Here is a 26914-nt window from a genome sequence, read left to right as displayed (position 1 = left end):
GGCATATGGAATGCTTGAGTTTGTCGGTCGGGGCATTGAGCATTAGAGTCAGGAAGTCATGATACAGTTATATAAGACTTTAGTTTTGCCACATTGAAATTAATGTGTATAGGTTTTTTTTTGCCCCATTACTGGAAGGATGTAGACACTTTGCAGAGGGTGCAGAAGATGTTTAACAAAATGCCACCCTGGATTAGAGAGTATTGGAAAGGTTGGAGAAACTTGGAATGTTTTGTTTGGAGAGTTGGAGACTGAGGGGAGACCTGTTGGAAGTTTATAAAATTATGAGAAGCATAGACAGGGAAGATATTCAGAGCCTTTACCCTAGGGTAAATATCAAATACAAGAGGGCATAACTTGAAGATGAGAGGGGGGAAAGTTTTAAGATGTGCGGTGGAAGGTTTTTTTACACAGTGAAGTGGTGCATGCATGTAACACCTCATGGCAGAGGTGGTGGAGGAAGTAGATACGACAGTGGCATTTAAGAGTGCTTTAGGTAAGCATATGGGAATGGAGGGATATGGAACACATGCAGGCAGAAGGGAATAGTTTTATTTGGCATCACATTCAACAGAGATATTGGGGGCCGAAGGGGCTGTTCCTCTCCTGTGCTGTTCTATGTTCTTAACACCAGGTAAAGATGGGAGAAAAATATTTTCGGTAATGAGTGCGTTGTAGTATGCGTTACATCATGTTATTATCAGCTGGTATGTGTTCGGAAAAGTTGTGCAAAAAATAGGGTAATATTCAAAGAGCAAATAAGGAATAAGCATATTTTAATTTACATGTTACCTGGACACCTGCCTGATTGGAAAATGCAGTGTGCAAAAAGACTGAGATACAAGGAGGAATTACCTAGAAGCAACTTTTCAAAGCCTGTAGAAATATTTGATCTAACCTGGCAGCGTAGAATAGGCTCATCCTTGATGTGTGTGCTTATGCTGCTACGGAAGATTATGTAGATGTGACTGGCACGATCATTCGGAGCCAGAGACCCTCTATTCGGCTGAATGCTGAACAGAGAATTCACATCCGGCATGTCGCGTTTTGTGGATTGTAGTTGAAATCTAGCAAGAAAAAGTTTAACTTTTACAAGCTTGAACAAAGTAACTGACATAATAAGTGGAAGCGGAATGTAATCCTTTGAATTCACAGTAATGCATCCAGAGGACACATCTCCTCACCCATCCTTCCAGCTGTTCAGTGGGACTGTTCCCTCTGCGATGCTCTTGTTCACTCCCAATTCCACGAATATTCACTCCGTTTTTCACACCAGCTTCCCATCTTACCACAGGAGTTGGCCCTTGCCAACCATCAAGCACCCATTTACACTGTCTACATTGATCTATTTTTAATTCCTTCTATGTTTCTTTTTTTATGATCAAAACAAACTTTATTTAAGTAAAAAATATGTACAATACAGGAACTGTGCAAAAAATTCTTCCGACATTCTCGGAGGTTACACATGGTGTTTACACAAATTACACAATTTCAACCCACACCCTTGTCACATGTGGCCTGCTGGCATGAAATCCCTTCCCTTATTTGAGGGGCCTCTCCACCACACCGTGCCCCCTAATGTCCAGCAGCTGAAGGGCCCTAGACTGTTGCCCTCCCCACAGAACCTTGGCTGTGCCAAGCTTCAGTGCGTTCGCAGCACGTACTCCTGCAGTCTGGAGTGGGCCAGTCAGCAACATTCCCTGACAGACTCTGCTGGGAGGTCAACAAAGTTCGGGCAGACCAAAGGGTGTCTTTCACCGAGTTGACGATCTTACAGCAGCACTTGATGTCTGTCTCTGAACGTGTCCCTGGGAACAGTCCGTAAATCATAGAGTCCTATCTTAAGGGAGCTGTTCGGAATAAACTGTGACAGGAACCCTTGCAAACTTCTCCTGACTCTCTTTGCAAATCCACATTCTGTGATGAGGTGGGCAACCGTCTCTGTGAACTCCCTCTACATTCGATGATTCAACTACACAGTAAGGACAAATTACAGTGGATGTGGCAGGCAGAGGTCACATCTAAACATACCCAGGGAGAATGTGCAAACTGCACGAAGACAGTGGCAGATGTTAGGATTGAAATCAGGTCCCGAGCATTGAGGGTGCAACTCCAGTAGCTGTTTCAGATAGGCATAATGATATGCATAGAGGGATATGAATCATGTACAAGCAGAGGAGATTAACTTGGCATTATGTCTGGCATGGGTCAAAGAGCCATGTGCCTGTGCTGTACGTTCTATTTCTAACTATTCCCAAATCTGATGAGGAATCTTTGTGCTGAAACATGAATTCTGTTTCTCTCTCCACAGGTGCTTCCAATCTACTGAGTGTTTCAAGGATGTATTGTTTATATTTCACATTTCCAGTATTTGCAGTTTTGTTTAGCTTAATTCAGGGGGTAATCACGTTGCCTTGCTGCTGACTCGCACCAAATGTAATAATTAGAGACACAAAGGATTGCAAATGCTAGAAATTTTGAGCAAACAAAAGTTTTGGAGGAACTCAGCAGGCCAGGCAACATCTATGGAGGGAAATGACAGATTATGTTATCATTCGTGATCCTTCTTTGGACTGATGGCGTAGGTTTTTTGTGCATATGACAATAAACTCGGCTGGACTTAAAAATAGAAAATGCTGGAAACACTCAGCAGTTCAGAAAGATTCTGTGGATTGAGGAACGGAGTTAACATTCGTGTTCTGGTCTTCGACTTAAAACATTGTTTCTCTCTCTTCTCGGATGCTGCATAAGCTGCTGAGCCCTTCATGCATTTAATGTTTTTATTTCAGATTTCCAGCATCTGGAGATTTTTGTTTCAAATACAACAAACATCCCATGAGGCTAATCCTAGGAGAAGCACCTCTGCCTTTCCATCTATAATTTATCATCAGACTACTTGAGGAGAAACAGAAAAATGTACCTGTATCCAATCTCATATTTTCCTTTGTTCTTCAACGTGATAGTCTGTTTCACGGTATCAATAACCTTAATGATACCAAAATCAATCCCGCCATCTGAACCTTTAATGCAGAATCAAGAATAAGATGTTAATATATATCTTCAACTTAATCGCTACAGCAATGGAAATGTATGTGGAGCTGACGTAGCTGGTGAGGAGTCTTCAGTTGGTTTAATAGTGCATGGTGTCCTCTGGCCAATACATTGCAAACTACAGTGTGGCTGAGTCTGGATTCCAGCTGGATGGAAGACTGAAGATAGACACAAAGTGCTGGAGTAACTCAGTGGGATAGGCAACATCTGTGACGTTTTGGGTCCGGGGGGGGGTATCGTAGATAGTGAAAATCGTTATTGTTATGTTTTGTGTTACCTTGAAGTCTATGTTCAAGATAAATAACGGAGATTGCACTGTGTATCATGGTTCTGTTTTAATAGTTCCAACTATTATATGGCTTCTACAGGCTTCTCTTTCTGTATCTGTTCCTGCACTTTCTAGATCACTTACAAGTTTAAGTCATGCAATTAAATTTGTAAGTCACAACCCAGTTTCAATATAACAAATCTCAAAAAATTACAGCAGGCTTCTGATCAGCTGGCCAAGTGGGCTGAGGAATGGCTAATGGAGTTTAATGCAAATAAGTATCAGATATTGCATTTTGGGAAGTCAAAACATGGCAAGAGTTTTTTTGTGAATGGTAGGGCCCTGGGGAGTTTTATAGAACAGAGGGATCTTGGAGTACAGGTACTTAGTTCCCCGAAATGTGGCATCACAAGGATAACAACAACAGGATGTTCAAGACAGTTTTTAGTACATTGGCCTTCATCAGTCAGTATTGCATTCGTGCATTTTGGTAATAAGAATAAAGGCGGAGATTATTTTTGAAATGGAGAGAGAACCCAGAAATCGGAGGTGCAAAGGGACTTGGGAGTACTGGTACTGCACTCCCAAAAAGTGAATTTGCAAGTCAAATTGGTAGTAAGGAAGGCAAATTCAATGCTAGCATTTATATCAAGAGGACTGGAATACAAAAACAAAGATGTCATGCTGAGACTCTATAAGGTGTTGGTCAGGCTGCATTTAGAGTACTGTGAGCAAATGTGGGCCCGATATCTGAGGAAGGAAATGCTGGCTTCTAGGGAGGGTCCAGAAGAGGTTTACAAGAATGATTTCAGGAATGTGTGGGTAGCATATGATGAGCGTTTGACAGCACTGGGCCTCTACTCGCTGGAGTTTAGAAGGTTGAGGGGGAGACCTCATTGAAACTTACAGAATATTGAAAGGCATAGACTGTGTGGATGTGGAAAGGATGTTTCCACTGGTGGGAGAGTCTAGGACCAGAGGTTATAGCCTCAAAATTAAAGGGCGCTCTTTTAGAAAGGAGGGAGGAGGAACTTCTTTAGTTAGAGGGTAGTTAATCTGAGGAACTCTTGCCACAGAGGGCTGTGGAAGCCAAGTCAGTGGATATTTTTACGGAAGAGATAGACAAATTCTTGATTAGAACGGTTGTCAAGGGTTATGGGGAGAGGGCAGGAAAATGGGATTAGGAAGCAGAGATCAGCTATGATTGAATGGCGGAGTAGACTCGATGGGCCAAATCGCCTAATTCTACTCCTATAACGTGAACTTGTGAACTATTGCGTACTGCAGTTCAGACATTATGTTACATATGTACCAGACATTGGTGAGGCCACATTTGGATTATTATGTTACGTTTTAATCATCCTGCCAGAGGAAAGATGATGTTAAGTTGGAAAATAGTGCAGAGAAGATTTACCAGTTTGTTGCCAGCACTTAAGAGGCTGAGCTATTGGGAGAGTTTGGGCAGGCTAGGACATTGTTCCTTGGAGCACAGGGTAATCTTATTGAGGTGTATAAAATCATGAGAATAGATTGGGTGAATGCACAAAATCGCTTACCCAGGATAGGGGAACCAAAAACATATATTTAAGGTGAGAGGGGCAAGATTTAAGATGTACCTGAGGTCACTATTTGGTTACATGTGTATGGATGCCGCAGTCGGCCTACCCTGCATCACTCAGGTGAAATAGTTGCAGAGGTTAAGGAAGCTCTCTGTGCGTGTACATTGAGGAAAATCTCATTATCTTAGGGGATGCAAAACTTCTCCACCTTACAGTTTGGCGAGTGCTCAGTCATTGACGGTGAGTAGATCTTTGTATTCTAAGGGGCTGGAGATAAATCATCGAGTGGGCAAGTGGATGAGATGCACTGTTTGTCCTGATCTTATGCAACAATGCAGCCAGCTCTTGCTTCTATTTTTTACCGTTACTATTGTCTTTCCTGACAGTAGCTCATTCTGTGAACCAGTGCTGCAGCAATAGCAACCTTACCTTTGGGGAAACTGATGTCCAGAGCCACATCATAAGCTTCCGCAAGGACCAGAATGTTTTCCGTTTGAACAATGCCGAGAATGTTTTCTGCATCATAGACCTCAGGAGAGGACAAACAAAGTGATAACATGAAAACATAAATACACACTTGATATCCACTGATCGGACCAGATGGTGAATGCTGGTTGAGGACTAATTAAGCATGATCTAATTATATGTTATACTCTTGTTGCTACACAGCTTTCATTAACTTCAACAAAGCACTCGCATTACAAGAGAAGACATAGAGTGCTGGAGTAATTCAGTGGACCAGGCAGCATCTTAACAGAACATCAACATTTCGAATCAGCTGAAAAAAGGTCCCATCCTAAAAGGTTCTCCTGTGATGCTGCCTGACCTGCTGAGCTACTCCAGCATTCTGTCTTCTTTTCTAAATTAGCAACTGCAGCTCCTTGTTTCTTCTTCTCTGATTACGTCTTTAGATTATGAGCACCTGACTTAGAACACCTCATACATGCAAACATTTGGGAGACCAGCGGGGTGGATGAGAGTAGAATTACTAGTTGCTGCAGGGCGAAAAGGGAGAAAAGGAGAGAAAAAGATGACAGAGGAAAGGAAAGAAAGAAGGAAAAAAGATAAATTGAGAGACAAAGGGAGAGAGAAAAAGAATAAAGGAAAAAGACAGAGAGAGAGAGAGAGAGAGAGAGAGAGAGAGAGAGAGAGACAGACAGACAGAGGGAGAGAAAATAAGCGGAAAAGACAGAAAGAAAGAGAATAAAAATGGGAGAAAAAGAGAGAAAAAGCTGTAAAATGTTAGAAAATAGAACACAGCACAAGAACAGGCCCCTGGGCCTACAATGTGCCAAATATGATGTCAAGACCATCTCGTATTTCCTCCATATCCCTCCTGTCCCTGCATACCCATATGCCCATCCAAAAGTCTCTTAAATGCCACTAACATATCAACCTCAACTACCTCCCCTGGCAGCATATTCCAGGCAACCTCCAGTGATCCAGAGAAAATAATCCATTTCTGCCCAACTTCTCCCTGTTACTAATAACCCCAAATCTAGGCATCATTCTGTTAAACCTCCTCTGCATCCTTTCCAAAGCCTTCACATCCTTCCTGTAATTGGGAAAGGAGAACTGCATGCAATACACCAAATGCAATCTAAGTGAAGTCCAAAAAACATTGCAAAATACCATCCTAACTCTTATACACAATACCCCTGTCTATGAAAGCAAGCATACAATATGCCCTCTTTACCACTCTATCTACTTGTGTTGCCACTTTCAGGGACTTGGACACCAAGACCCCTCTGTAACTCAATGCTGTTAAGGGTCATCCCTTAATTGTACAGTTTGCCCTTATATATATTTTTTAGTTTAGAGATACAGAGTGGAAACAGGCCCTTCGGCCCACCGGGTCCACGCCGACCAGCGGTCCCTGCACATTAACACTATCCTACACTCACTATGGACAATTTTTACATTTACCAAGCCAATTAACCTACAAACCTGTACGTCTTTGGAGTGTGGGAGGAAACCGAAGATCTCAGAGAAAACCCACGCAGGTCGCAGGGAGAACGTACAAACTCCGTACAGACAGCACCCATAGTCGGGAATGAACTAGGGTCTCCGGCGCTGCATTCGCTGTAAGGCAGCAACTCTACCGCTGCGCCACCGTGCCACACGAAAGTGAAAATCTCACACTCACTTGGTTAAACTCCATCTGCCATTACTCCACCCATTTCTGTAGCTGATCAATATCTCGCTGTATGCTTTGATAGCCTTCCTCATAGTCCGAACACGGTTGTTGCTCTGGCACCATTCAATCTGATGATCAACCTTCTTCCTATACTATGACTTATGGTTACTCGTAATATGTTCAACAATGGCAGTGTCATTGGCGAATTTAAAGATGGAGTAGGAACTGTGTCCAGCTACACTCATAAATGAGTAGAGTGTGCAGAGCAGGGGACTGAACATACGGCCTTGAGATGCTAATGATTATATTGGGGAGGAAGTGATGTTGCTCCCACTGCTGGGAACTGAATATTCAGGGGTAAACGACCTATCGAAAAGACAGACAGGTGGGCAGAAGGGGTGGGGTCGCTGTGTTGGTAAGGAATGATATTCAGTCCCTTGCAAGGGGTGACATAGAATCAGGAGATGTGGAATCAGTATGGACAGAACTGAGGAATTATAAGGGTAAAAATACCCTAATGGGAGTTATCTACAGGCCCCCAAACAATAGCCTGTATATAGGGTGCAAGTTGAATCAAGAGTTAAATTTGGCACGTCGCAAAGGTAATGCTACAGTGGTTAAGGAAGATTTCAACTTGCAGGTAGACTGAGAAAATCAGCTTGGTAATAGACTCCAAGAAAGGGAGTTTGTGGAGTGCCTCCGAGATGGATTCTTCGAGCAGCTTGTACTGGAGCCTACCAGGGATAAGGCAATTATGGACTTAGTGTTGTGTAATGAACTGGATTTGATAAGGGAACTCAAGGTAAAAGAGCCATTAGGGGGTAGTGATCATAATATAGTGTCAGTATTGCAGTTGAGCAAGGGGGACGATGGAGGCATGAGAGAGGAGCTGGCGAGAGTTGACTGGAAAGAAACCCTAGCAGGGAAGATGGTGGAACAACAATGGCAGGTATATCTGGGAATAGTACAGAAGGTGCAGGATCAGTTCATAACAAACAGGAAGAAAGATTCTAAGGGGAGTAAGAGACGACCGTGGCTGACAAGGGAAGTCAAGGACAGTATAAAAATAAAAGAGAAGAGGTATAACATAGCAAAGATGCTCGGGAAGGCAGAGGATTGGGACTCTTTTAAAGAGCGACAGAAGATAACTAAAAAGGCAATACAGGGGGAAAAGATGAGGTACGAAGGTAAGCTAGCCAATAATATAAAGGAGGATAGTGCTGGGACGGCAGCTATGTACAATATACATTAATGACTTAGATGAAGGGATTAAAAGTAATATTAGCAAATTTACGGATGACACAAAGCTGGGTGGCAGTGTGAACTGTGAGGAGGATGCTATGAGGATGCAGGGTGACTTGGATAGGTTGTGTGAGTGGGCAGATGCAGTTTAATGCGGATAAATGTGAGGTTATCCACTTTGGTGGTAAGAACAGGAAGGCAGATTATTATCTGAATGGCGTCAAGTTAGGAAATGGGGAAGTACAAAGAGATCTGGGTATCCTTGTAAAGTTAGTATGCAGGTACAGCAGGCAGTGAAGAAAGCTAATGGCATGTTGGCCTTTATGACAAGAGGAGTTGAGTATAGGAGCAAAGAGGTCCATCTGCAGTTGTACAGGGCCCTAATGAGACCGCACCTGGACTACTGTATGCAGTTTTGGTCTCCAAATTTGAGGAAGGACATTCTTGGTATTGAGGGCGTGCAGCGTAGGTTCACTAAGTTAATTCCTGGAATGGCGAGACTGTCGTATGTTGAAAGACTGGAGCGACTCAGCCTGCATACACTGGAATTTAGAAGGATGAGAGGGGATCTTATTGAAACATATAACATTATTAAGGGGTTGGACACGCTAGAGGCAGGAAACATGTTCCCAATGTTGGGGGACTCCAGAACCAGGGGCCACAGTTTAAGAATAAGGGGTAGGCCATTTAGAACGGAGATGAGGAAAAACATTTTCAGTCAGAGAGTTGTAAATTTGTGGAATTCTCTGCCTCAGAAGGCAGTGGAGGCCAATTCTCTGGATGTTTTCAAGAGAGAGCTAGATAGAGCTCTTAATGATAGCGGAGTCAGGGGGTATGGGGAGAGGGCAGGAACGGGGTACTGATTGTAAATGATCATCCATGAATGGTGATGCTGGCTCGAAGGGCCAGATGGCCTACTCCTGTACCTATTGTCTATTGTCTAACTGGTAATTTTATTGGGGCTTTACTCCAAACTTGGTTTCCACCGCACACACTCTGACGAGAGTTAAAATGTGAGCTCGTTGTTGTGGTTATGAACCTTTTATTGGGATATTATTTTAAATTGATTAAATAAAAATCGCATCTCGCTTGCTCAGTACACTTCTCAATCCACATACCTCAAGCCGAACGTACTTTCTTAGATTGATTTGTTTTGTAGCTCTGAAGTGCATGTGCACACTAAATTCATCTTTGGATTCAATGACTCCCTGGTCCTGAGAGAGAGCGAAGTCATCACCCAGATTCTCCAGGCCAGTGATTCTCCATGCTACTGGCAGAAGACAAATGTTCCGCATCACCAGGCCCTTGGTGTCCTTCCTGAGGGATAGAAATCAAAACTTGCAGTTACCTTTCATGGTCTACCAACACACCAAGGTGGTTACACACACATATGATCACATATGGCACAGTACACTTTTACATGTTGAGGGAGGCACGATAGCGCAGAGGTAGAGTAGCTGCTTTACAGCACTGGCAGCGACGGAGGCCTGGGTTTGATCCCGAATACAGGTGCTGTCTGAATGGGGTTGTACGTTCTCTCCATGACCGCTTGGGTTTAGTCCGAGATCTTCAGTTTCCAAAGGCACCACAGTCCAAAGACATAGAGTTTTGTGGACTAATTGGCTTGGGTTTGTATACTTGGTATAAGTGTAAATTGTCCTTAGTGTGTGTAGACTTGTGTTAATGTGTGGGGTTCACAGGCCGGCGCGGACTCGGTGGGCTGAAGGGCCGGTTTCCGTGCTGTATCTCTAAGCTAAACTAAGTACCATCACTGTATTAAGTAAACGAAGGAACAGATTTTACACATACTATGAGTTAACAACCAAGTAACTTGTTTTAGTTTTTAGCTGAGAAATAAACATTGGCTCGGTATTAGGATGCCTTCAATGATGCAAAATAGTGGCTGGGGTGTTTACAGGTTCAGGGACAGTTTTTTCATGGCTGTTATCAGGTAACTGAACCATCCTACCAACAAGTAGAGAGCAGTCCTGAACGACTTTATATCTCATTGGAGACCCTCGGACTATCTTTAATCAGACTTTACTGGCTTTACCTTGCACTAACATTATTCGCAGTATTCCCTTTATTGTGTATCTGTACACTGTAGATGGCTCGATGCCTGCTTATTGGTGCTTTTATTTTCCACAATGAGTCATTGAGAACTGTACCCTGCCACATTTTCTCATTAAGGCCCGAATAAAATGTAAGATAGTTGGAACAAATTCCAGATGCACAGTAGAAACTATTCTCGTTTGTTGCATCATGGCCTGGTTCGACTATTCCAATGCACTGGACTGCAAGAGGTTGCAGAGTGTGTGGACTCAGCCCAGACCAACACAGGCACAGCTCTCCCCACCATTAAAAATATCTACATGAGGTGCTGCCTCAAGGAGGTGGCATCCATCATCAAGAATCCTCAACATCTGAGCCATACTCTATTCTCACTGTTATCATTGAGCAGGAGGTACAGAGGTCCGTGGTCCCAATCCAGCAAGGACAGGAGCTACTTTCCTACAACTGTCAGGTTCTTGAAACAACCTGCATAGCCCTAATCCCAGCTCAGCAACGAACATTATGGAATACTTCTTGTATTACCATAGACTTGTTTTCCAATTATGTTTTGCACTAGTGAATTGCATTTTTCTTTTTACTGTCTTGCGGAATTTATGTGTAATTTATGTATAATTTATGGTTTTGCGCGTTTTCTGAATCTATGTGCTTTTGATGCCACTGTGAGCAAGATTTTAATTGTACCTTTACCTCACCATAGTAATACACATAATAAACCTGACTGGACTTGATATTTGCCTGAGATAACATTTTCCAGAATGTCAAGGAACAGTAGATGTTGGTTTACCAAGGAAAGGCACAAATTGCTGGAGTAACTTAGTGGGTCAGGTAGCATTTCTGGAAAACATGGATAGGTGACATTTTGAGTTGGGACACTTCTTCAGATGGCCCTGACCAAAACCATCACCTATCCATGTTCTCCGTGGATGCTGCCTGACCCGCCGAGTTACTCCAGCAATTTGGGTCTTTCTGTAATATTTTCCACTTTTTAATCCTCCAGAAGTCTATCCTAAACACCTGATCCACTCACACTTGTGAGATCTGCCCTATATACATTGTGAGATGGTAACTTTGTTTAGAGAACTGTTGGGCTTTTGTTCATTGGGTTTCAAAGAACCAAAGTCAGATGCACCATGGATAGCACTTGAAGCATCATGCTCTTTTAACTGTGGGAAGGAACTGCAGATGTGGTTTACATGGAAGATGGACACAAAATGCTGAAGTATCTCAGCGGGACAGGCAGCATCTCTGGAATGGGTGACATTTCGGATTGAGACCCTTCTTCGGACCTTTTATCTAATTTAACCTTTTATCTCACTTGCTGTATCCTGTGCTAATAAAATAAATCAGGGACATAACAAGGAGGTTAGCATTCATCTGTGTATTTGCACCATGGAATGTGCAAATCCATTGCAAGTTGTAGTTGTTGCTGCTGATTATATTATGGTTTAGGTATGGGTTTTGATGCAATTGTTTTGATCAATTTCACTATATATTTTAAATATGTTATTTTAGTTCTATTATTATTACTACTTAATTGCAATATAACTGGAAGCATTAAGCAAGGAAACAAACAAGAAGCATTAAAATCAGTTCACTACAAAAGAACATGGCCACAAAATATTAAACATAAATTCTTAGAGGCAGAAAATAAACTGGTGAGCTAATGATTGGGACTGAGGTATGACAGGGAGTGTGGATCAGAATGTACAACAGAACAAGATGCTACAAAATGTGTGCCATGGTAGGTAAATGCCTTTGCTCATTGCATCCTCATACACAAACTCCCATTGGAAAATTGACCATGCAGCAATAGATGTTGAGGGGTTTGAATAGGGTAGTCTTCTGGGCCACTTTGATGTCTGTCAATATGAACAAGGGTGTCATTAATGTAGCTTTATGGTAGTAATCTTGAATACAAAATGTTTTTATACATCTACTTGTAACATGCTGTGACTCTATGAATAGCATGACTTTGATAAATACTGACCTGTGAAGAATCATTTTGTCAAAGTGTAGCTGTTTGCGGTCAAGTTCCAACTCCGCACGTACTCCATAACAGGATACCTTAAAGAGTACTGGTTCAGGATTGTCTCGTATGCAACAGACAAGGCAGTCATCAAATTTCCCAGAGCTGGTTGGATAGGCCCAGATCGTTACCTCCTGCAAGGTAAATTTGTGACCTCAAGTGTTCTTGTAACTAATCTCAGAGATCAAACCATCAAGCCATTGGGTCCACCTATTGTTGGACCCATTTACATTGTTCATTTCAATATACTCATTCATTCTATGTTTCAATTATACCTTCAGTGAAAAATAGTAAACATATTTTCATCTGACATTTCACCAAACTTCCTATGTTTTCATTGTGTTCCTTGACAATGGAAGCTTCATCCTAGCCGCTGTCTGTTCTTCACAATTCTAAGTATTCTCTCATAATAAATCTGTTTAAAAACATATCCGTGAAATAGGGCTTGTCATTCAAATCACAGAAATAAGAACGCCATAACAGAAAACTAGTGGGAAACTAACCAGAACGGCTTCAACACACGAGGACCCTGGCCAATTTAATACTGATTGACAAAATCTAAGAATGGCATTGAGATCTGCCAGCAATTAAACTAGACAATATATTGATCAGAATTATTAGCCAGATCTAATCTCTTCACCACAACATTGTCTGCATTCTATCTTCATTGATGCCAAGCAGAAAAACCTCAAGAGCCTGATGATTATTGGCAGGAAGCTGTTCTTGCAACTAGAGGTAACAGCTCTCAGGCTATCTTCTACCCAATGGCAGTAGCCAGAGGAGATCATGGCCAGAGCTGTGGGTGTTTAAAGTTATCTGCCTAATTGAAACAACGCCTGCTATAGATCCTTTTCATGGTGGGGAGATCAAAGCTCGTGCCCAGTCAGGGCAATGTCTACCATTTCCGCAGCCTCTTTCATTCCTGGCCAATTGATTTGCTGAATCAGGCCATGATGCAACCAGTCAGTATGCTTTCTACCATATGCCTGTGGGGGGTTTGATGGAGTTTTCATTGACATATCAAATCTGCTCAATCTAGTAGAAATGTTGATGAGCTTTCTTTGTGATTGCATCAATGTGTTAGGCTTAAAGCTGTTGAGTCTCTCCACCAGTGTCCCATTGATGAAGATTGCTGGAGATTGATGAGTTGCAGACTGTTGGAAGGCTGTTAAAGTGTACAGGGGGATGTAGATCAGCCACTGAGATGCCTGGAGAAACGGGCAAGGTACAGGCAGATGGAGTTTAATCCATGCAAGTGTGAGGTGTTGCACTTTGGGAGGTCAAATGTAAGGGTAAAATATATAATTAACGGCATGACCCTTAATAGTATTGATGTGCAGAGGGAATTTGGGGCAGGGTGAGTTTTTTTACATAGAGGGTGTTGAGTGCCTGGAATGTTCTGCCAGGGGTGGTGGTAGAGGTAGACACGATAATGGCATTTAAGAGACCTTTGGATAGGCATATGGATATGGAGGGAATGAAGTGATATGGATTATGTGCAGGCAGCTAAGAAATGGTTTGGCACAGTCATAGTTGGCTGCAGGGCCTGTTCTTATGCTGTACTCTTCTATGCTCTATATATACCAAAAAGGTACATACCTCTGCTTGATAAGCTGCAAGCATCACACTTGGTGGATCCACAAGATAGGTGGCAGCTTTCACATCATGCTGATAACAGAAGGAAACCTCAGATTCCATTGATGAGGTATTCATTATTTTGATAATCTCCTTGTTTTCCGCATATTTGCCCTCCTTGTACCTATAATCAAAAACATCTTACCACAATCCTGCGCGATCATAGTCCCCAATTTGTGTTATCTCTCCCAAACTTTCCAGGATGTTAGTTCAAAATGTGCACTTACCTCCAGTGTCATTCATTATATGTGAAGTTAGACTGCACAACCAACAACAACAACGCCTTATGTTACAAAAGACCTCAACTTGCAGAGAGATATCAAACAAAATTTAATACCAGACTGTAGAGACAGATATTAGGACAGGTGACCAAAGGCCTGGACATTGAGGTCAGTTTGAAAAATCTTTTAAATGGGCAAGATGAAGAGGAACAAACTATTTAAAGGGGGTATTCCAGAGTTTCGGACCAAGCCAGCTGAAAATACAGCCTCCAGTGGTGGAATAATTAAATTTGGAAATGCACAAAAGACCAGCTGATCCCCAGAGGACATTGATAGGGATTTTTCGAGTGGGGATTCCCCGAAAAGGCATTTGGCTATGTTGATGGCCAGCCCATGATCGCTGAGGCCCTGGCATAGCTGGCGGAGATGGGTAGCATGCTCCTGTCTCGAGCGGCTTGCCACCAAAATGTCATCGAGGTAAACGTAAACAAACTCCAGGCCACGGCACACGGTCCATAAACTGCTGAAAGACTTGCGCCACGTTCTTAAGTCCGAACGGCATGCAGAGGAATTCGAACAAGCCAAATGGCGTCACGATGGCCATCTTGGGGACGTCGTCTGGGTGGACGGGAATTTGATTGTAGCCACGCACCAGATCGACCTTGGAAAACACTGTGGCCCCAACCAGGTTCGCGTTAAAGTCCTGAATTTGGGGGACCAGGTACCGGTCAGCGATGGTAGCATCATTAAGCCGACGGTAGTCTCCGCAAGGGCGCCAGCCACCGTCTGCCTTGGGGACCATATGGAGCGGGGACGCCCACGGGCTGTGTGAGCGGCGCACAATACCCAGGGACTCCATAAGGCGGAACTCCTCCCGAGTGAGACGGAGCTTGTCTGGTGGAAGACGCCGCGCCCGGGCGTGCCAGTGGTGGGAATGTGATGCTCCACCCCATGCTTCGTGGCGGAGGAGTGGAACTGGGGGTCGAGGATTTCGGGGAACTCGGCCAGAATGCGCGAGAATGTAGCATCCATGAACAACAGGGACACATCAGGCAGCACTACCGGGTCACCCACGCGGAGGGAAACAGGCTTCAAGGTGACGGAGTGCACCAAACGCTGCCGCTTGACGTCCATGAGCAGGGAATGTGCCCGTAGAAAGTCCGCACCCAGCAACAGCTGGGACACATACGCAATGACGAATGGCCCGGAGAAGCGGCCCTCTCCGAAGTTGAGGGAGAGAGTATGAGCGGATTGGTGTCCCGTTTGCCGCGGCGAGGAGGGGGCCGCGTTTACCATAACGGATGTCATCATTCGAAGGAGGAAGAACGCTCAGCTCAGCCCCTGTGTCCACAACGAAATGAACCCCGGTGCGGCGATCCCATGCAAAAACACGATGAATCTGGCAGGCCGCCGAAGCAATCACTGATGGCCGGCCCCTGCGTTTCCCGGGAACGAGCAGGGCTGCCGGCATTGACGGGCTGAAGGTCCCCAGTGGCGGTGAAAGTAGCACCAGCCCCCTCTGCTAGCGTCTGTGGAAACGGTGGCTGTGTGGGCTGATCCAACCACCAGCAATCTCTGGTGGCATGCAGAGGAACTGACGGCAGGCTGTGCGGGAAAGACGCGCTGCCGGCCGGGTGTGCTGTGGCAGCCGGGTCCCGCTGCGAAGGACGTTGAGGAGCGGTGGAGACGCGGTCGATTGAGGCCCCTACCTGCGGATCGTCGTCGGACATCGGAGGAACGTCCAGCGCGTCAAGGGCCAGCTGATGGGCCATCCAGAGTTCATTGGCGCGCTCGCCCACCGCCTGCATGTCGGTGAACGGGTCGTTGATGAGCTGCTGGCGGAGATCGGATGGCGACTGCTGCAGGTAAGCGCGTTTAAATAAAAAGCAGGGCTCGTGCTCGCCCATCAGGGCCAGCATATCGCCCAGCAGTACCGACGGGCGGCGGTCACCCAGGCGGCCTGGTCATCCATAGGATCTGAGTCGCCCGCTCGACCTCGCTGAGGCTGAACTTCCTCAGGAGAAAGGCCTTGAGGCCATCATACTTATTGCCCGCCGGGGTGGCGCGGATGAAAGGTCGGACCCATCGCGCGGTGGCCTGGTCGAGGGCGGCGATAACGTAAAAGTACTTGGTTGCATCGGCTGTCACTCCCCACAGTGCAAACTGCACCTCGGCCTGGTCAAACCAGAAATCAGGGTCGTCGGTCCAAAGGGGAGGCAGCTTCAACGCCACGGCGTGGAGAGCGGTGTGGTCGGCAGGGCGTGGGGTCCGGCAGGGTCCAGAGGCGGCTGACCGGCAGGGCCGGGTAGTGCGTGTTGAGGAACGTTCGGGTCCATCGCGACTTGCGAGGAAATGTCGAGGCTCACCAGTGTAGTGGGTCTGGACGCAATAAGAATCAGGCAAGACGCCAGGTAGGTATTAACAGTAATTTTAATGCAGCAACAGAACATCCACACTCTCTTCAGTCTCAAGCACGAGTTATCTCTCTAGCCCCTTCAGGCAAACCCCGTAGCACTAATCCCTTCCCCAGCCCTGTCCAACACGTGCTGAGGGGGATGATCCAGGGAGTGGCCTAATCCACGGGTACCGCCACAGGGTGATGGATTGGCTGCGTTCACACCTTTCTGCAATTTCATGCAGTCTTGTGCAGAGTAGTTTGCACCTGGAGTTCGCTGCCAGAGGAGGTGCTCTGATACAATGACTATGTTGAAGAAGCATTTGGCTTGATACTTAAGCAGGCAAATCAAAGAAGGAAATGGAATCAGTGGAAATGGGCAAAAACGTTGGTATGGACATGGAAGGCTGAAGGGCTTGTTTCGATTGTATGACTCTAAACTCTAACAAGTATAGGCCCAGAGCCGCCAACCATTCATTACATGTTACCCAATCGCCCCCTGGGTTCAGTCTCATAAACCTGCTCAGGATTCTCTCCAATGCCAGTATATCTCTCCTCAGATATGGGGCCCAAAACTGGTCACAATACTCAAACGCAGTCTGACCAGTGCCCTATAAAGCCTCAGCATTATTTCCCTGCTTATATATTATAGTCCTCTTGAATTGAATTCTAACATTCAATTGCAGTCACCTATTCATTTTCTCCAGCATGTTGTGTCTATCTTTGGTATAAACCAACAGCTGCTGATCCTATTTATCGCATGTGCTTACCTACTAATTAACCTGCAAATTAACCTTTGGGAATCCTGTACCAGCACTCTCAAGTCCCTTTGCACATCCGATTTCTGAATCCATTCCCCATTTAGAAAATAGTCTTCTGTTCAAAGCAAGCATAGAATGCATTGAGCTCATTGGACTAGGATGTGTTGTTGCTGGTGATACTGCCTGCCTTCACTTTGTAGCCCATTGTAGCATGCAAACTTTGCCACAATCTATAGGTGTCCAAGTGTTTATGCTGGAACTCTAGCTTGGTCTGGAATTCTCTCTGAGTATCCTTGATTGCTTTGCGAAGGTAACATAGAAATTTCCTGTACTGTTCAGGGTAATTTGACCACACAGGAATGGATGTCATGGTTCCTATATGGTTTCAGGTTCGGGAACGCTCGTATTGTCTTCGTTGGCATACATTCCTCTACATACTTACTAATAAAGTCTGTGATGGCAGTGGCATCCTCAGTTAGGTTACCCACAAACTCCTTGAATATGGACCAACACAAAGCTGTTGTGAAGGTTGTCATCTTTTTTCACAAACCAACAGTGTATGACATTCTATACATCCTCCCATTTCGGTTTCTGGTTGTAACTGTAGAAGCACAGCCAGGAGATCAGTTATTCCCAAATACAATTGGAGGATGGAGTGGTCGGCATCTTTTATGGTTGTGTAGCATTGGTTGAGGGTTTCTGGGTCTCTGGTGGGAGATGTGTTGGTAGTCCATGATTTGCAATCATGGTAGCGTGTAACTTTAAGAGAAATACAGGTGGCAGAGGTCTCAGGTTTGGAATCAATATGAAGAAAGATTTGAAAGTTACTGCAGTGCATTTTTGTAGATGGTATGCATCAAGCCAGAATGTGTTGGTGGTAAAGTGAGTTTAGCTTGGAAGAATAGGTGCCAACAACAACTCTGTTTTGGATGATGCCATGGTTCTTCTGTTGGAGTGGCACCTGTGCGGGAATGTAAAGAATATTCCATCACAGTCCTGTGAATTGGACTTCTGTATGAATTTTATCATGTTTAAGATTATCTCTACCCAAAAAGTGCTGTGCCTCTAACATGCCATATCTCAAGTTAGAGTATTCAGGCCATTCTCAGTATCAAGTGTCATATCATTTCAAGCAACATCTCAAATGGAGTTAGAAGGAATTATAGCAGGGATATTATTCCAGGACAGCTGTACAGATGTGATTTTTCCAGACAGCAAATCTCTCCCAGATACGTACTGTAGGCTACAATTAAAAGCTTCATCCCTAATGCGCTCTAATTACACAAATACAAAATTACAGAAATATGCACTTTACTTTGCACTATTGATAAATGTCAGCATGTGACATGTCTACTTTTAATGTGGCTAACTGTGGTTAGGCTGGTTTCTAGAGGTTTCATCACCTAATTTCTTCGCAATGAATTGTTATTTCTCCAATTCTCAATGTACTTCAGAATATACAAAAGTATTTAAGAAAAAATGTAAAAGAATCAATGTTTAATGTTCTGTGTATTTCTTTTCACTATTTTTTAATTCCTGGAGGCATTACGATTATTCTGGAGGGCCTAAGTACATGCCAATCACCCACCATGTTGTTTCACTGCATTACAGTTAACCCCAGACCTCCCAACATTTGATTTTACAAATTCATAATTTTGATGTCCAAAATGCAGAATTTTACATCAAAATTCATAATATGACGCGTAATGCAACTTTTTAGCAAAAAAAAGGTATGCACACCAAATGCCCATATGTATTGCGCTACATTCATGTGTGAAAAACAACTATTATTTCCAACAGTCTATAGTTCTTGGACTACATGTACAATGTCAGGCCTGCTATTTATAGAAAGGTTATTGAACAGAGATACTTTTTGCAACACAAAGAAAAAATTGTTTTGTTTTGTTTTTTCTATTTTGCTTTTTCTTTACACATCCCAATTCTCTTGGTATTGAATAAAAGAACAATTGGTCATAAAATGTATGACTAAGTTATGAAGAAAGAGTAGATATATGCGACTCGACTAAGCATACGGAAGTACTTGTTGAAGTAAATTCGCACATTAATTGATAATCAGCCCAAAAGTCAATGAAAGGAAGCATGCAGGTACAGCAGGCAGTGAAGAAAGCCAATGGAATGTTGGCCTTCATAACAAGAGGAGTTGAGTATAGGAGCAAAGAGGTCCTTCTACAGTTGTACCGGGCCCTGGTGAGACCGCACCTGGAGTACTGTGTGCAGTTTTGGTCTCCAAATTTGAGGAAGGATATTCTTGCTATGGAGGGCGTGCAGCGTAGGTTCACTAGGTTAATTCCCGGAATGGCGGGACTGTCGTATGTTGAAAGGCTGGAGCGATTGGGCTTGTATACACTGGAATTTAGAAGGATGAGGGGGGATCTTATTGAAACATATAAGATAATTAGGGGATTGGACACATTAGAGGCAGGAAACATGTTCCCAATGTTGGGGGAGTCCAGAACAAGGGGCCACAGTTTAAGAATAAGGGGTAGGCCATTTAGAACGGAGATGAGGAAGAACTTTTTCAGTCAGAGAGTGGTGAAGGTGTGGAATTCTCTGCCTCAGAAGGCAGTGGAGGCCAGTTCGTTGGATGCTTTCAAGAGAGAGCTGGATAGAGCTCTTAAGGATAGCGGAGTGAGGGGGTAGGAACGGGGTACTGATTGAGAGTGATCAGCCATGATCGCATTGAATGGCGGTGCTGGCTCGAAGGGCTGAATGCCCTACTCCTGCACCTATTGTCTATTGTCTATTGTCTATAAATGTGGTAATTGGCTTTTCTGCTGTGTTTTATATTTTAACCCTGTCTTAATTGATTAATATAGTTATATAATCTTGCACTTAAATTTAATATTTACTCATTACAGTTCCACCACTGATTATCTGGCACTCTTGGTTCCAGAGCTTTTACTAGTTTATCCAGCCGGCCAAGGAAGTTGACTATGGGGATTGATGTGCTGGCTTCAACTGGGCTGGAGTTCCAGAGCCGCGGCCTCAGGTTGCAAATTCAACCCACCGATCGGCCATGGAAGTCCCGATGAGGTCGAGATTGGCTGCCTTGCCCAGCCTGGCTGCCACATTTTCGGGGAGACATAGGGCGGAGGGATTTCTCGCGGAACCCCTAGCAGCCGAATTGACAAATTGGCCGTGGAGGTCCCGATGAGGTCGAGATTGGCTGCCTTGCCCAGCCTAGGTGCCACATTTTTGGGGAAACTTCCAGGGTATGGGGGATGCACGAGGGATTTCTCGCGGAACCCCTAGCGACCTCTAGCGGCCGAATTGACAAATTGCAATTACCGACTGTTTTGCGGAAAAATGTAAGGCGAAATCGGAATGGTGGAAACAAAATAAGAAAGCAGAAACTTTCCGCCAAATTCGGAAGGGTTTTGCAGTTCCAGAAAAATGGCCTCTTTATAATTTTCTGCAATTCAAAGTCACGTCACCTGTACATGTATCAAGAAACACGATTGAAAAAAGTAAATTTGAGGTTAATTTTGTTTTTCACACAAATTTTGTGAGACTGAATTTTATTGTGTAATGATTTGTGAATTCTGTAAGGGCCAATTTCCACAACCTGAGCAACCATAATGCAGAAGTTGCCTATACTTGCCTTTCCCTAGTGATTCCACAGAGCAACGGTCCAAACTGAAATATTCCTTTGCTCAAAATGTATTTCTTCCGAGGGATTTCTTGATGCTTCTCATGCTTTATCCGATGTCGAAAGACAACTCTGCAAAATAAATGAAATGAAAAGTCAGGTATGAACTTTTAGTCAGATAGTGCAAGGTTCCCATTAAATTAAAATTTATATATGCTGTCCAAAGATATGACACAGCCTGATGGCTATACTGCAAATATCCCATGATCTCTGTAGATTTTTAGATCAACTTCAACCTCAGTCGCATTCCGGAATATGAACCTGCTGGAAGAAGTTTAGCTGGATTCTCTGTAGCAAGACACTGGGCATTGGTCATCACACAAGGCGGGGGTCCTGACCAAGAAAAATGTGACTCAAACCTTTGGCACCCAACTGAGTAACATAAGGCAGCTGACAAAAATTTATGTAAATCAAAAAAAAGCTGCAGATGCTGGAAATCTAAAAAAATAACCTTTAAAAATGTATAACCTTCAAATAAATTAAAACAATCAAACAATTTCAAAATATTAGCACTTTAATACCTCACAGGGGAACATTTTGTCAGCTGTTCAAGCAGGAAGTTGTTGCAGCAAGACAGTTGTTAGCACACAATTGGGAAAACATGAACAAGGTGCTAGCTGTCTTGTGATATGTATCCCATGAGATGGAATATCACAGCCCACACTGTTTTGGACAGCTTGGAGGAGAATACTGGAACGCTAACTCAATGTCACATCTTTGCACTAAATGTTGTATCTTTAAACTTTTGGACTTTAGAGATACAGTGTGGAAACAGGCCCTTCGGCCTACCAGGTCTGCACTGACCAGCGATCACCCATATATTGATACTAACCTATACACTGGGGACAATTTGCAGAAGCCAGTGAACCTACAAACCTGCATGTCTTTGGAATGTGGGAAGAAACCGGAGCACCCGGAGAAAACCCATGTGGTCACAGGGAGAACGTACAAACTCTCTAAAGACAGCCCCGAGGTCAGGATCGAACGCAGGTTTCTGGCACTGTAAGGGGTATGAATATTGATTTCTCTAACGTCAAGTAACCCTTGCATTACCTTTCTCTCCATCCCTCCCCACCCTGGTCATCGTACTAGTTTCACTGTCGTCCTGTTGAGTTCCTTTGCATACTTATTGTCACCTATCCCACGGCCAACAATGATCCATTGTGTGCCCCACATTTCCTTGATCATCGTTGCTTTTTGCATAATTTCCATTCATTTCTCCTAAGTACTGTATATATATCTATCATTCCCCTTTCCTCTGGCTCTCAGTCTGAAGAAGGGTCTTTGGTTTAAACTAGCATCTGCAGTTCCTCCCTACACAAGAAATAGTAGTTTTGAATGCAGCCCTGTCTATCACACAAATCAGCCTCCCTTTCATCAGCTCCATCTTTACTTCACACTGCCTTGCAAATAGACTGAAATATTTAAGGACCATTCATACCCTTGTCATTCTCTCTTCTCCCATCTTCCACCGAGCAGAAGATACAAAAGCTTGAAAGCAAATACTACCATATTCAAGCATCTTCCTCATTCTTATCAGACTATCGCTACGGATAAATTCCTGGTGTTCCAATCTATTTCGTTGTGGCCTCTACAATTTTCCTTCCAGCTGCACTTTCTCTGTGCCGTAACACAATACTGTATTTTTCATATTATTTATTTTATTTTGCATTACCTGTTGTAGTATGGTATGATCTACCTTGATAGTACACAAAATATTTTTTTATGGCTGGATAGGACGCACAACAAATGTTTTCCTTGTTTCTCTGTACACGTGACGATGGTAAACCAATATCACAACGTTTTTAAGGGTTGAGGAAAGATGTTTCCCCTGGCTGATGTGTTAATGACTAGGAGTGCCATCTAGGTATGCAATTTGGGACTGAGATGAGGCAGTGTCTTCTCTCTGAAGATTTCAAACCTTTGGAACTCTACTCTGTAATTTTGTTCATTTAAAACAGAAATCAATGAATTTCTGGACATTAAGAAAATCAAGGGATATGAGGATAGTGTTAGAAAATGGCACTGAGATAGAAGATCTGGTGGGCACACTGTAGGAAAGATTTGAATAATCTGTTTCTATGGTGTTCTACATTTACAGTATATGAGGACTGGCTATTCACACTCCTCCCTATTGAGGGGGATCTCTGCTGGTGATGCCTCCACGGACCAGTCCCTTGGACCTCATCCTGCTGTCTTTGCCCCCGCCCTGCCCTCAAGTTCATGAACTCCAACCATGGCAGGCTCTGAGAACTAAAATATTGGCACAGAACTGGGCCATTCAGCCAATCAAATCCACTCATTCTGTCTGGTATATTCTGCAAAGTCCTGTCATGAATATCTCCGTCCGACGAGAACAAGGATGGACGTGGTGGTCAACGAGAACAAAGACTCAGTGGCCATCGAGTATGAAGACTCGGCAGGCCAGCCATGGCCACATACGGCGGCAGGCCTGGTTCACTGCTGTGGAGGGCCCAACGAGCCCCTGCCTACAGGGGGAAGCTCGGAACTCTGAAGAGAGGAGTGTCAACGAGGGTGCTGTTGCCGACCACGGACATGTGAAGTGGGGCAGTAGGAGAGGTACCAGGGTAATACCTTCAGCGCATTCAAGGATGGCTGCAGGAGGTGTCCCCAGGACACAAAGGCAGTTAGGCGAGGAGAAGGACATTGATTGGTGGGCCTGCAATCGGATGGGGCTCACTTGAATCCGGGGCACTCCAGGACATCCAGCATGTTGGCCGGACTTGGGACTTTTGCTTTGTAAACGGCTCCAAAATATGGCGACTGTGCATTTGTGTGTTGTGCAAAAGAATTTAATGTGCTGTGCGTATGTGACAATAAAGAACCATTTAACCATCGGATTTAGTGATCACCAAGAGCAGTGCTGAATCAGCATTGATCTTGTTTATAAAAATGATCTTGCATTTGATAATCCACCCAGAAGAACTTGCAGAAACTAATGGGAGGATTCTTCATAATAATGACTCCAGATACAGTAAGAGAGAACTGTGCCAAAACAAACCAGCCCACAAAACAAGTAAATAACATTTGGCTGACATTCAAGAGACCTTCAAAAATATTTAAGAGGTGCAAAACAAAAATAATTTAAATGCAAATAAAACTTCAAAACAAAATCCCCAAACTTTCCAAAACAAAGATTTTGAAAACACTTTAAAATACTTCTGAACATTTCCAAACACATTTATAAACACTTTAAAACAGTTAAGCCAACAGGCTGTAAGATTTATTAAAAAATGTTGAAAAGATTTAAAAGAGCACTTGGGTAACCTCTCTGTGGGTCTTTTAAAATTGTCAAACGCTTAGCTGAAACAGTCTTTGATGTTCCTTCACATCGAGGAGAATGCTCCTTGTGCCACCTTGAGCCTGGTAATTCCATACTAAGTGTATGAGAACAGTCACACGCTGCTGAACTCCATGAGGAGTTCAGTGATGAGGCAAAGCCTGCTTCCCAGTGCCAAACTGTTGACACTGACTTTTGGATATCAGCAAAAACTTGAGATAATTACTTTCTTTCTCCCACTCCCAAAAGATTTCCGTCAGCATTTGGTTAAAAAAACGACTGAAATTAAACAACATGCAATTAGCATCACACAGATTTTCCAAAGATTAGGATTAGCACCCATGAAACAGCCAGCTTCACTTTATTTAGAAGCCCACCTGGGATCCTTGCTTATAGTTGGGAAGGTACAAATTCCTCTGCAGTACAACCTGTAGCGTCTTCGTGTTCCCAGAAGCTCAAAGTTCAGAGTTTGATCAAATGTCCCACAAACCTCTGAACTAAAACGAATTTGTAAAGTAACCTCCTTGCCAGGTGGCACAATCCAGCGATAAGGAAGCACTCTGGGGGAAAGATAATAACAATGGATTCAAAAACATTTTTATCAAGGTCAGATGAATAAAAACATTCTTTATGGGTCAATGTTTGAGCCATTGGTTGCACAAAAAAAGCAATGTTTTTAATTGCCTTACAAAAAATGAGAAATAAAGAGGTCACAAATCCCATGAAACAATACAAAGAGAGCTTCCGAGCATGACCACATCACCGAGGATTGTGATTATCTGTTACAATAGCTTTATTAAATCAAGGATGGAGAAAAGCCACGTGATCCAGAAAAACATGTCTCTTCATTGTTCTAACTTAGCATTCAACTCAACAACGAAGATCTGAAATCTGCTTTCATACCTGCTGGTGTGAATAAAGAAGTTGGTTTAATCTTCAATTTTACTTCACACTGTTTCACAACAAATCTACACTAATAAATTAATGTTTCCAGTTTAACAAAATATCTGAAATACTTTATGTAATTTTGTTCTTCACCTGCTTGAATAATTTAGGCATCAATGGCAAAACCAGGATTTAATATCCATCTTTAATTGCCCTTGAAATTTTGGTGCTGAACTCTCCCCATGAACCATTCCATTCAACATCGCGATGGCTCTCCCAGTGTTGTTGGTAACGTTCAGAATGCTGTGACTATGAAGCAACAGTGAGATATAGAACAGAGAACAGTCTGGCATGGAACCGGCCCTTCGGCTCACAATGGATATGCCAACCATGCCATTTTAAGCTAACCCATCTGTTTTCACAAGGCCCACATCCCTCTATTCCCTGCCTATTTATGTGTGTGTTAAAATGCTTCTTAAAAGTTGCTATAATATCTATTTCTACCTTCGGGAGCACATTCCAGGCACCTACCATTTGCTGTGTAAAAAAAACAGCCATGTAAATCTCCTTTATGGATAAATATAGATGACATATCGCCTGAAGAGAATCAACTGGTATTTATGCTCTCATCAATCCAAGTTTTAAAAGTGCTGTGTAATTTCAGACGTTCCTGGACAAGACCGACAGTAAGATTGTTACACCGAAGGTACCGGAAGAGAGAAGGTTGGTGACAGTGAGGAAGGGAAGGAAGCTTGGAGTACAAGAGACCCCGAGGGTTGTACCTGTTGAAAACAGGTTCACCCTCTTGGAAGCTGTCGGGACAGAAGACACTTCCAGTCTGAGTGGCGGACAAGTCTGCGAGGCAAAACGTGGCGCTGAGGCAAAGCCGAAGAGACCAACGTCAGGCAGAGCCGTGGTAGTAGGGGACTCCATCGTGAGAGGTACAGACAGGGGTTTCTGCGGCAATAAGCGGGATTCAAGGATGGTGTGTTGCCTCCTTGGTGCCAGAATCTAGGACGTCACGGACCAAGTGCAGAGCATCCTCAAGGGTGAAGGTGAGCAGCCAGAGGTGGTAGTGCACGTTGGCACAAACGACGTCGGGAAGAAGAGGAAAGATATTCTGCAGCGTGACTTTAGAGAGCTCGGAAGAAGGATGAAAAGCAGGACCTCCAGGGTGGTTATCTCCAGTTTGCTTCCAGTTCCTCGTGCTGGTGAGGGCAGGAAAGGGAGATAGGGGATCTGAATGTGTGGCCGAGGAGCTGGTAGGGGGCAGGGGGCAGGGATTTAGATTCTTCAACCACTGGGATCTGTTTTGGGGTAAGGGTGAATTGTACGAAAGGAACGGGTTGCACCTCAACAGGCGGGGAACCAGCATTCTGGCAGGCAGGTTTGCCACTGCTACACTGGTGGTTTTAAACTAAATAGTGTGCGGGGAGTATCAAATGGGATCGATAAGGATAACTTTAAAGGGAAAGAGAGTATAGGAAAAGTTAAGAAAGACCCCAGAATTAACAGTGCAGAAAGCTCACAAAGGTATAGGAGAGAATGGCCAAGTGTAATAGGGATCGATGTGAAAGATGAGATGAATTATGGATTAAAAGTATTATATTTGAATGCGCAAAGTATAAGAAGTAAAGTGGATGAGGCTTAGTTAGAGATTGGTAGATATAACATTGTGGGGATTACAGAG

At 43.8% G+C, this 26914-nt stretch overlaps 1 protein-coding gene across 1 annotated transcript in view; it reads right to left on the bottom strand.

Annotated features, from left to right (window-relative positions):
- The window catches only part of hydin (HYDIN axonemal central pair apparatus protein), a 382743-nt gene that overhangs the window by 118280 nt on the left and 237549 nt on the right, over positions 1 to 26914 (bottom strand). The window contains exons 51-58 of the mRNA XM_078401540.1: positions 24717 to 24899; positions 20991 to 21110; positions 13956 to 14115; positions 12318 to 12490; positions 9376 to 9574; positions 5308 to 5407; positions 2921 to 3020; positions 899 to 1067 (exon numbers count right to left, since the gene is read on the bottom strand). Of these exons, the coding sequence (XP_078257666.1) occupies positions 899 to 1067; positions 2921 to 3020; positions 5308 to 5407; positions 9376 to 9574; positions 12318 to 12490; positions 13956 to 14115; positions 20991 to 21110; positions 24717 to 24899 (1204 nt within the window). The remainder of the gene's footprint in view (positions 1 to 898; positions 1068 to 2920; positions 3021 to 5307; positions 5408 to 9375; positions 9575 to 12317; positions 12491 to 13955; positions 14116 to 20990; positions 21111 to 24716; positions 24900 to 26914) is intronic.

Source organism: Rhinoraja longicauda, chromosome 6 (assembly GCF_053455715.1).
Source record: "Rhinoraja longicauda isolate Sanriku21f chromosome 6, sRhiLon1.1, whole genome shotgun sequence".
Lineage (NCBI taxonomy): Eukaryota > Metazoa > Chordata > Chondrichthyes > Rajiformes > Arhynchobatidae > Rhinoraja > Rhinoraja longicauda.
This window is presented reverse-complemented; position numbering and strand designations above follow the sequence as displayed.